The sequence below is a fragment of the Vulpes lagopus genome, chromosome 1 (genome assembly GCF_018345385.1).
Source record: "Vulpes lagopus strain Blue_001 chromosome 1, ASM1834538v1, whole genome shotgun sequence".
Classification (NCBI taxonomy): Eukaryota; Metazoa; Chordata; class Mammalia; order Carnivora; family Canidae; genus Vulpes; species Vulpes lagopus.
Window position 1 is genome coordinate 173,601,233 of NC_054824.1, and position 12,106 is coordinate 173,613,338.

At 37.7% G+C, this 12,106-nt stretch overlaps 1 protein-coding gene across 6 annotated transcripts in view; it reads right to left on the bottom strand.

The window, feature by feature from the left end:
- The window catches only part of CENPF (centromere protein F), an 84,342-nt gene that overhangs the window by 40,800 nt on the left and 31,436 nt on the right, over positions 1–12,106 (bottom strand). For all 6 annotated transcript variants that reach the window (XM_041722889.1, XM_041722897.1, XM_041722855.1 and 3 more), the window contains 4 exons: positions 10,922–11,043; positions 10,456–10,550; positions 7,549–7,840; positions 6,215–6,417 (listed from right to left, as the gene is read on the bottom strand). In XM_041722889.1, the coding sequence (XP_041578823.1) occupies positions 6,215–6,417; positions 7,549–7,840; positions 10,456–10,550; positions 10,922–11,043 (712 nt within the window). The remainder of the gene's footprint in view (positions 1–6,214; positions 6,418–7,548; positions 7,841–10,455; positions 10,551–10,921; positions 11,044–12,106) is intronic.

The following is a 12,106-nucleotide window of genomic DNA, read 5'->3' on the forward strand; positions in this document are numbered from 1 at the left end:
ATCTTTACTCTTCTTAAATTTTTAAATCCCCAAGAAAAAGCATTACAGAAATTGTTTATAATAATAATCAATATGAACCTAACAAATATTTATCGAGAGCCTGCTATGTGTCAAGCACTGTGCCAGGCACCTGGGATGCAGCGTAAACAACCCAGATAAAAAAAATCACCGCCCAAATGATGGTCCAAATTTCGGTGGTTGACAATTCTCAGGGAAAAAAAACCCCATGCCACACAGAGACAAATGAACCCTTGGTGCCCTCTGCTGGTCCTCCTTCAAACTGCAACATATTCCACTAATGACTCAGAATCCACAATTCTTTGTTAGTACAAAATAGGTTTAAAAAGAGCCTTTAGAAAACATCTACCTTTTATTTAAATTTTTTACAATGACATTCTGATACTGATGATGCATAATCCATGTAAGAGTAGATGACCAGTAGGTGTCATGAATGTTCCATAATATTCTAAAAATAGTGTCCAGAGCTGAAATCCTTGAAAATATGTAGAATATGACTCTGGGCACTCACATAGCACTGTGGGCCTGAGTTTTCATCTGTGAAACGTGGGTGCTGAACTCTAGGTGTGCTGCCAGACTCAATGCTTCTACATGAGTTCAAATTTTGTATCCCACACAGTTTGTAAATACTTAGAAAAGAAGTATATTAGAAACAGCATATGTTCACAAAAGAACATGGTAGGGCACCTGGGTGGCTCAGTGGTTGAGTGTCTGCCTTTGGCTCAGGTCATGATCCCAGGGTCCTAGGATCAAGTCCCACATTTGGTTCCCCGCAGGGAGCCTGCTTCTCCCTCTGCCTATGTCTCTGCCTCTCTGTGTCTCTCATGAATAAATAAATAAAATCTTGGGGGGGGGGGGGGGAGAAACATGGTATTGATTTTGATTGAATTAGTTCCATTTTACTTAATGGGTAATTCTAATGGTAGGTCAGGGAGCAGCATAAACAAGGCATAATTTGATTTCAGCAACACATTTGACCAGGTCCTATTATCCTAAGAGGCAAGAGGGAGAAAGACAGACTGAATTTTCAGTTAGGTAGATTTGTAGCTCTCTGGAAAAAAGGGAATCCAGAAAGCACTGAACAAATGAGTCTTAAGAACCTGGGGCGGGGGATGGTTTCTAATAGAAACCCAGAGCTGTCTTCTCAGCACTGTTCTAGTCAAAAGTTTTCATTCGTGATATGGTAAGAAGAGACCTTATCAAATATGTTAGATAAAACAAAGATTCAGTGATCCTTTCACACCAAAACCAGTAAGATAAAGTATAATAGGATAAGTTAATTCTTATATATAAGAAGGCTTGAGTTCGCAGAAATGCAACTGAAAATAAACTTGAATAACAAGGAACTCAACACAATAATAATATATTATTATAAATTCACCATGTGCCAGGCACTATGCTAAAGCCTTTACAAAAGTTATCTTTATCTTTACAACAAACTTATGACAAAGACACTATTAACACCGTTTTATTGATTAGGCAGTGGAGGCTCAGAATTCAAAAACAAAACAATTGAGATGTGTCAGAACCAGGGCTCAAATCCAAGTCTTTTTAACTTAGAAAAACAACCTACAAACTCAGACTGCACAAATATATATGTCAAGGTAGGTCATGGTCCCATTGACCCTCCACTGCACCCTCATACACTGAATCAGTATTTATCAACAGATCTCTACGCAAAGCATTGCACTAGGAGAATGTCTGAAAAATAAACCTAGACTAACACTTCCAGGAAGATAGAATAAACATACATTTCCCTATTCCTGCCATCAAGAACAATTCAAAACCTGCACAAATGTTAAGAAAGCTCTGAAAGGAGAAGAAGACTGAGTGACTAGGGACTTTGGGACTCAAGGTAAATACATGATAGTGCTGAAAGAAGAGAAGAGTCAGCCTATAATCCCTGTATCCTGAGGAAATACCTGGCAGGATAAAGTATCAAGAAAAATGAAAACTAAGGGAGTATGTGGCCAGTAGATCAACCCTTAAAAAAAAAAAAATGGCTAAAAGAAGTTCTCTAAACAAAAAGGAAATGATGAAAGAAGGAACCTTGGAAGAGATTGGGAAAGAAGAAAACAAAGTAAGCAACGATATTGGTATAAATGATAGAAAAATGGAGAAGAGAAAGAAAGTCTAAGTTATGTTTGACAGCTAAAGCAAAAATTCTAACACTGTCTGATGTAGTTCTAAATGTAGGTAGGGAAAACACTTAAGAAAATGGGATTATAAATAGGGGAAAGTAAAAGGATGAAAAGAATAGTAAGTTTTCTGTAATCCATTAGAGCTGCTTACATGACAACCAGCAGACAGATAAATGGTATGTATATATAATGTATTATCTAGACCACTCACTATAAAAAGCTCTACAAGGAAATACATCCAGAAACACTAGATAAATTAAAATGAAATTCTATAAAATGTTTGAGTAACCCACAGGAAACAACAAAATGAAAACAAAAAGAAATAGAAAACAATAAATAAGATAGCAGTTTTAAGCCATGCCCTATCAGTGATTACATTAAATGTAAATGGCCTAAATATGCTAATTAAAAGACAGATGGTGGAAGAGTAGATTAAAAAACAAATCTAACTATATATTGTCTATGCAAAACTCACTTCAAATATAATAATAAAAGGATAGGCTGAAAGCTAAAAGACAGAAAGAAATACATCATGCAAACAGTAAAGGAAACGTGGAGTGGCTATGTTAATATCAGAATGAGTAGACTTCAGAATGAAGAAAATTTCCAGAGACAATGAAGGCTATAATACAATGAGAAAGGTCAATCAGCCAATAAGACATAGCAATCCTAAATGCATATGCTACAGAGCTATAAAATATGTGAAGCGAGAGCAGCCTGGGTAGCTCAGCGGTTTGAAGGTGCCGCCTTCAGCCCTGGTCCTGGAGACCCAGATTGAGTCCCACATCCGGCTCCCTGCATGGAGCCTGCTTCTCCCTCTTCCTGTGTCTCTGCCTCTCTCTCTCTCTCTCTGTGTCTCTCATGAATAAATAAATAAAATCTTAAAAAAAAATATGTGAAGCAAAAACTGCAGATAAGAGAAATAGATAAATCAACAATTACGGAAGACTCTCACCATCCTTCTTTCAACCCTGATAGACAGGAAACCAGTAAATATATAAGAGAATTCAACAACACCAACAACCAATCAATAATTTGGGGCTAAGGATAATTTTAGAACACTCCATTTAACAAGAGAATACTTTTTTCCCCCAAGTGCCCACGAAATATACCAAGATAGACCATTGTCAGGCCATAAAACAAGCCTCAACAAACTTGAATTGAAATCATTAAGTATGTTCTCTGAACACAATGGAAATCAATAAGAGAAAGAAGAAAACCTCCAAACACATGGAAATGTAACAAGGTATTTCTATGTAATCCATGAGGCAAAGAGGAAGTCTCAAGAAAAATGTTTTAAAAATACATTGAATGGAATAAAAAATACAATATATCAAAATTTGTAGGACACAGTTAAAGCAGTACTGAGGGAAATTTATACCTTGAAATGCCTACACTGGAAAAGAAAAGTTTCAAATCAATTATTTAAGCTCCCCATCTAAATAACCTAGAAAAAAAGAGCAGAATAAGCCCAAAGCAAGCAGAGGAAAATAAGAGAGCAAAAAAAGATAAAGTTGGAAAAAGAAAATAATAGAGAATAAACAAACAAAAGAGCTGATTCTTTGGAAAGAATAACAAATTGACAAATTTTATTGTTATTACTGACAAAAATTGACCTATCTCTAGCAAGACTGACAAAAAAAAAACAAGACAGAAATATCAAAAACAGAGAATATTATCTAACAATATCAAAAGAATAAGAATTACTACAAATGACTACATTTTTAAGTTTAAAAATTTGGATAAAACGGACCACTTCCTCTAAAAACACAAGGTATCCCAACTCATTCAGTATGAAATACTTTTTTTTTTTTAAGATTTTATTTATTTATTCATGAGAGACACAGAATGAGAGAGAGAGGCAGAGATACAGGCAGAGGGAGAAGCAAGCTCCATGCAAGGAGCCTGACGTGGGACTTGATCCGGGGTCTCCAGGATCAGGCCCTGGGCTGAAGGTGGCGCTAAACCGCTGAGCCACCCGGGCTGCCCATGAAATAATTTTAATAGCCCTATATCTATTTTAAAAGTTAAATTTGCAATTTTTTAAAAGGTCTATTCATTTTAGAGAGAGAGAAAGAGAGAGCACAAGTGGGAGGGGCAGAGGGAGAGGGAGAAAATCTCAAGCAGACTCCACACTGAGTACAAAGCCCATCGTGGAGCTTGATCTCATAACCCATAAAATCATGACCTGAGCTGAAACCAAGAGTCAGACACTCAACTGACTGTGCCACCCGGTGCCCCTTAAATTGGTTATTTTAAAACTCCCACAAAAGAAATCTCCAGGCCCAGACTGTTTCATGGAGAATTCTATCAAACATAAAGAAGAAATAACACCAATTCTACACAATGTCTTCCAAAAATAGAATAGGAGAGAACACTTCCCAATTCATTTTATGAAACTAGTATGACTTCTGATACAAATACCAAAGACAAAACAAAAATAGAAAACAGCTGACTAATATCCCTCATAAATATAGACACAAAAATCCTCAACAAATGGTTAGCAAATAAAATTCAGAAATATATAAAAAGAATTACATATCATGGCTATGTTGGGCTTATTCCAAGGACATCAGGCTTGTTCAAATATTTGAAAAGCCATCAATGTAACACACCATATTAAAAGCTATTATTTTGTACAACTACATGTGAATCTACAATTACCTTAAAATAATTTTTAAAGAAAGAAAAGAGATAAGAGTGAACAAACGAACCTGCCTTCAGGAGGCAAACAGAAGATAGAGGTCTACCTACTACAGTGGTTCTTATCTACTGCCTTGGAAATATCTAGAGTTGATTAAAAGTAAATTCCTTAAGCCCACATCAGACATAGGTCTAACAGGATTAGTTTTGCCAGGTTCTCAGTGATTCTGACAATTAGCCAAGTGTGGGAACCCACAGGGCCAGGACACAAGTGATGACAATAAAAAGATCATTAAGAGAGATGCCAGGAGAAAAGATCTCACTGCATAAGAGATGAAGGAGCTCACAGGTTGAGGAAAATATCAAGAGTATTCCAAGAACAGAGTATGCCATGCAGAAAGGCAAATGTGAGCAAAACACTGGACCCAGATCGGGGCACCTGCATGACTCAGTTGGTTGAGCATTCAACTTCTGATTTTGGCTCAAGTCATTTCAGGGTCATGAGATCGAGCCCCACATCAGGCTCCTCATTCAGCAGGGGGTCTGAGTGAGATTCTCTCTCACCCTCTGGCCCCCACTGCATGTACACATGCTATCTCTAAAATAAATAATTAAAAAAGAATTAGAAGAAGAAAGAAACACTGGACCCAGATGAAGGCTAGGTTCAGGAAACACCAAATAATCAGTTGGTCCTAGAAGATAATTCACCTTTCTCCACACTTGTAACCATACACCATATTATCTACACAACTATATATTTATGCTACATCCACCATTACGATGAAGCTCTCCAACAGCAATAGTTTTTGTCTATTTTCTCACTGCTTCACCCCAGGTCTAGAACAGTGCCTGACAAACAGTAGACAGTCAACAAATATTTGTCAAATGAGTCTGAATAAATGAATAGAAAAAAAGGAATAAAACATTAGAGGTAGGTTGGGGGCCAAGCAACAACAAAACACCCTCAAACACGCTATGAAGCTTGGCCTTAATTGGAGCATTAAGCTTAAATTTTGGGGGTACACACATTGGATCCAAAAGTCGATCAATTAAATTTTATCTTAAGTCCTAAACCGCTTTGAAAGTTCCATCACTTAGTCACCTCTTGCATATGTCAAGTGCAATATATACATAATCTTAATCTTCCCCACCCTCTTGGATGGACAAGAGATCAGTGACTTGCCCAAGTCACTTTGCTGGGAAAACATGCAATCTGGATTTGACCCCACATCTACCCAATTCTAAAAGAACTTACTAGTTTAATTGTACCAATTCTGCCTAGTGTGTATTAATGAAGTTCATTACTAACATTTATTTCATAACTTTAAGTGTTAAAATTTTGTATGAAAAGAATTTCCAAAGAACTCGATGACAAAATGTAGGTTTTCAACAACGCACGAAAAGTCCAGTACCTTTGATGATGCCTGGTCATACTGTGCTGTCGTTCTCATGAGTTCATCCCTACTTTTATTCAAAATTTTCTCTTTTTCAATTAATTCCGCTTTGGCTTTCTCCAGGTGGAGTTGGAGTTCGTGACATTTATTCACTTGGCCTTTCATTTCTTTTTCTTGTCCTTGCAGATGTAGTTCCAAATCACTTATCTTGTTCCTTAACTCTTAAATCACAAACAAACCCCACACTTTAGTTAATATCTATTTTTCACAAAAAATTTACAACTAAAGGCAGAATCATTTATGTTATTACCCTGCTCTGAAGTCCTTGGTGGGGCAGATATAAGTCAATTGGCACTAAACATGGAAACTACTTTAATTGGATTTAATTTCAATGGTTAGTCTATCACTTGTATCCAAATACACCATAGGAAGCAGAAGAAACAAATTTTCTAATGCTTTCAGAGAAAGTTGGGAAAGAAAATGGTTTTCTAAAATCACGAAGAGTATTTTATTGTGGCTGCAAAAAGCGCATCCCATATGATACCCTACGTTAAAATTATCACTTGGTTTGATACACTGGCAAACTAATATTTGTTCTGTGCCCATATCAACACAAATGAGCTCAAAGCAGTACAAAATTCACCCTCCCATATCCTCTGGTAGCTTTACCTCCAGGAAAGATCAAGACAGTGTGAAGCTCCTATACTGCCAAAATTAACAATAATTTTTAAATTTTTTTTCCTACATACACACAACAGTGGTTCCAATGGCATTGGCAGTGTGACAATTCTCACCAGTGAACATTGATGGTGATTTTCAATATATCATACCACTGGAAATTATCATAGTCTGCAGAGTAGATTCCAAAACACCACCTGGTCCCCTTGGCTGTCAGCTGCAGTGTGGTACCCTGGCCAAGGTTACAGGTTTGTTCCCATATGGACAACCTGGCAGTGCAGAGCAAAGATGCTCTGTAGGCACATGCCACACCCCTGGCCAAAGATGTACAGACCACAGGTTTATTCCATGGGCCACAATATTAGCCAGGGGAGAAGTATAAGGAGTGCCAACTATAACTGACCTGTACTCCCTACTTCTAGAAAGAGAAAGCCACTCATCCTACTTTTGAAGGCTTCAGGGCACCAGCTTTTTAGTACAAAAAAAAAGTACATCCCAAAACCGTGGTATTTTCTCTCCCCAAACACTATTTCCTATCACCAGATTGAGATGTTGACCTCTGATGTGTCTAACAAAATACACGAGCATCTCATAGGGCTAAAAACATCTAGGATTACCTCTGAAATTACTTCAGGAAAAATTTAATTTCAATTCAATTTAGCTCAAAAAGTTACCTTGATTCTGGGCTTTTAATTGGTCCAAAAGATGAGAATTGCTCGAATTATCACAGAAACTGCCATTAGCATCTCTTTTCCCTCTTTGCAAAGTTGATCTACTTGGAGTCACCTCTTGTTCCCCAGATAAGTGAGCTACAGACAAATCTCTTCTCATGGGAGTTTTTAGTGCACTCGATGAAAGCCGACTTGGGGTCTTTTCTTGTTGCCATGAGAACACAGATGAAGAGGCCTGATGCCGTGCAATGTCCCGGTGATTCATTGTGCTTTGGGGAATAGCCTGACTCACTTTCTGTAAAGATAGAAACTCTTTAGAACCCGTTACACATCTCAATATTCAAGGCTATTTATTTTCAGACAGAACATAAAGACATAATGCCAAGAAGTTAACACTTCTGCTGTGTGCCAAGAATGAATGTTCAAGTTAAGGGAACCATTAGGTCCCAATATCCAGGGCGAGAACATTCTAATGGTTAGACTTTAGCATTGAAGGGTTAAGCCAATACCATCTGAGTACCATCTATTAACATGGGTTCAGTTTTTATATTTATTCTGCAGCCCTCATATAATCCATTAAATATAAGAGTATTCACCACCATTTTGAATTCTGAAATTTGGTTTTCCTTTGCCTGTCCTTGGTGGCCTCCCCTCTTAACTTTGCACATAGAGAATCAAAACTAAATATTAACTTAAAGAACTCTTTCAAGAATCTCACTTGCCACCATACCACTCCCAAAAGATGTCATATAAGGTGTTTTATGTTATATAATACACATTTGTGGATTTGCTACTGGCTTGAATTCTTTTTTTTTTTTTTAATTCAAGTATAGTTAACATACAGTATCATATTAGTTTTAGGTGTACAATGATTCAACAATTCTATATATTTCTCAGGGCTCATCAAATAAATCCCCTTTATCTCTTTCTTTTGTTCTTCTCTTTCTCTTTTTTTTTTTAAGATTTTATTTATTTATTTGAGAGAGAGTATGAGTGGGAGGATGGGGGGTGGGGGCAGAGGGAGAGGGAGAAGCTCAGAACCTCTTGCTGAGCAGGGTCCCAGGACCCCAGGATCAAGACCTCAGCCGAAGAAAGGCACTTAACTGAGCCACCCAGGCTTCTCTTTTGTTCTCCTCTCTACCTCCATTCTGGCAAATATCAAGACATGGCTATAGATACTGCATTGAATTTTTTATAGCAAAAGCTATTCTTGCCAAAGTTTTCATGTTCATAAAGACTCAAACTCCTCCAGGAAAAAAAAAAAAAAAAAACTCTAGGAATCAATGTCAAGAGCACCAATGGTGGGATGCCTGGGTGGCTCAGCAGTTGAGCATCTGCCTTCAGCTCAGGGCGTGATCCTGGAGTTCCAGGATCGAGTCCCACATCGGGCTCTCTGTGAGGAGCCTGCTTCTCCCTCTGCCTATGTCTCTGCCTTCTGTGTCTCTCATGAATAAATAAATAAAATCCTAAAAAAAAAAAAAAAGCAACAATGGGCACCAATGACTGAACTGGATCACAAACCACATGATATTTCTAAGACAAACCAGAGAACAACTGTTTTAATTTTTATGCACCATGAGAAGCGATACCTTTGCTACATATCAGAATCCTGGTGACCTCCAAACAAGGGTTAAAGCATGCAAATAATTTCAAGTGTCAAAGCTCTAGCAGGTACTTTGTGATGCTCAGTATTTAAAGTATCTACTTCTATATCCTGCCTTAAACTGTTTGCTGAATTGTCCCATCTCACCCAGTTCTTATGGTTATCAGAAATACAACATTAAGTGCAAAACTGGGAATTCTGTTGTTTCTTTTTCTTCTTTTTCTTTCTTTCCTTTCTGTTCCTTTTTTTTTTTTTCTAGCAAATAACATCACACAAACAGAAATGGCAAAGGGAAATTCTATAGATATCACATATATTTAGGGTCAGTCCCTAAACTAAAAGCAGGGGTTTTTCTGAAACCCACATTTTGTTTCTTTTGTTGGTATTAAACAAACATCTTCGCCCAGATCTCTCCTCATTTACCCACACCAAAATGGAGTTTAAAACCCTATCCAGCAACTTATTTAACATAAATGAGGAGCTTATCTTGATTGCATTCTCCTCTAAATAAGCATTTCAGGGACACCTGGATGGCTCAGCAGTTAAGCGCCTGCCTTCGGCTCAGGGTGTGATCCTCGAGTCCCAGGATCGAGTCCCACATCAGGCTTCCTGTATGAGGCTTGCTTCTCCCTCTGCCTATGTGCCCCTCTCCCTCTCACGAATAAATAAATTTTAAAAAATTTAAAATAAAAAATATAAGCATTTCATATAAATAATGACCCTCAAACCCCATGTCCCTGGCGGCAATCAGCACATCCCATAAGGATTGAATGGGAAGCGATCGATGGCCTCTAGGTGATAAAGCCAGCCAGTAAGTGTCTGCAATGGCCCTGGTCCTACCCCTTCCTTACCATTAGATCTCAATGGGTAAATAATTATATGGCTACACCTTCTGTAGAATTTGATGAACATCTAGTATCTAGGGATAAATTGATCTCCCCACACTATTTTTTTTACTCCCTGGGTGGCTCAGCAGTTGAGTGCCTGCCTTCGGCCCGGGGCCTGATTCTGGAGTCCCAGGATCGATTCCCACATCAGGCTCCCTGCATGGAGCCTGCTTCTCACTCTGCCTGTGTCTCTGCGTCTCTCATGAATAAATAAATAAAATATTTAAAAATAATTAATTAACTAATTAAAATAACCAAAAAAGTAATTATGACTAACGTAATCGGCCAGGAACTTTCTATTCTCAATGTAAGAAAAATGTGTCAAGCTCTCCATGAACCAGATTTCTTCTCCAACCTTGTACTCCTAATATCAAGGGACTTCAACTGCATGCTCTATCATTAGGCCCACAATTAACTTACTGTAGTAGCCTGCAAAGCTTTAACCTCTGCCTCTAATCTTTTTCGTTCTTCAACTTCTTTATTATATTTTTCTTTTAAATCTTCATACTTGGAACCTAAACAAAGATAATGATATACAGTTTTACTTTGGTCGCTGATCTCATAAAGGAGTTCACAGATCAACAATCATTACAATAGTCTAGGAACAAATATCGTGGTACCCTACATAAACAGATGCTGGGTTTGGATATTCCAAACCAGAATTATTTTTAAAATACACTACAGGATAAAATGAAAAGTTTAAAGGCTTAATTAACCTGATAGCTTAACAGATACACAAATGGATATGGAGCCCATTTAATGCCCAAACTAAAAGGGTTCCTTTTTTAATGCCTAAGTTAAAAGTTAAATTCAAAGATGAATTAATTGATTTCTTTGGCCACATTAAAATCCCAGTAAAAGAGCTATGAAGGAAAAAAATCCTTACCACTATAATATTGACTTGGTGTTAGTGGAGTTGCAAAAATTTTTTGTGGTGTCGTGCATGAATGCAGAGAGACATCTGCAGCCTGTGCGGTTTGTTGGCTTCTTTCAAGTTCAGATTTACACCTGTTAGAAAAAGGACCCAAGAGGACACCAAATCAGAGCAAACGCTACAGAACGCCAGCACCACATGTTCCCTAAGGGTAATAAACTGACAAAAACCCCACCCTCTAAGAATTCTTATCATTTCATCCATCCAACAGATTTTAATAAGAATTAATTTATGTGACAGACCTAAACTCAGTACCCCCCCCTCTTCAAAGGAACTCAGTCTGGTTAGAGAAACAGAAATATAAACCAATAATTACAATGTTATAAAGGTTACAGTGAAGATCTGAAATGACCACACTGTGGTAGAGTTGAGAGGCTGGGGATTTATTCTGAGCAAATTGTATACTCTAAGCCAAAGGGAATATTTAAAGATAATATTTAAAGACAGGAATATTTAAAACAAACAAATAAACAAAACCCCCAGAACTTCAGAAACATAGAAACTGGGCAGCCCGGTTGGCTCAGCGGTTTAGTGCCGCCTTCAGCCCAGGGCCTGATCTTAGAGACCCGGGATCGAGTCCCACGTCGGGCTCCCTGCATGGAGCCTGCTTCTCCCTCTGCCTGTGTCTCTCCCTTTCTCTCTCTCTCTCTCTCTCTCTCTCGGATAAATAAACAAAATCTTAAAAAAAAAAAAAAAAGGAAAGAAAGAAAGAAACCTAGAAACTGGTATCCCTGAAGCGTGGGCTCAAATCACAAAACTGAGTATCACTTGTGATATTAAATAATTACAAAAACATAGACCTGTCATGCATTTTGACATTTTAAAAACAGACACAAACATCAAGTTAACATAGTGCATGTAGAGAAGACAGGACTGGCAACAGTCCCAACTGGATGGGAAACGTAAGCTATATACTGTATATATGTACAGAATATACATGTATGTATATATGTACAGAATATTCCCATACATATATACAAAAAAGCTTTCAGACTCAAACTACCTAAGTTAAGAGGACTCAATTCTCACAAGTCTACAATGTCTCTGATTTTAGCTCAACACAGAAATGAAATGAACATCTACAGAACAGCTAATAATGGGCAGCAGTCTCTTTCTCATGGACATGTTGCTCAAAAC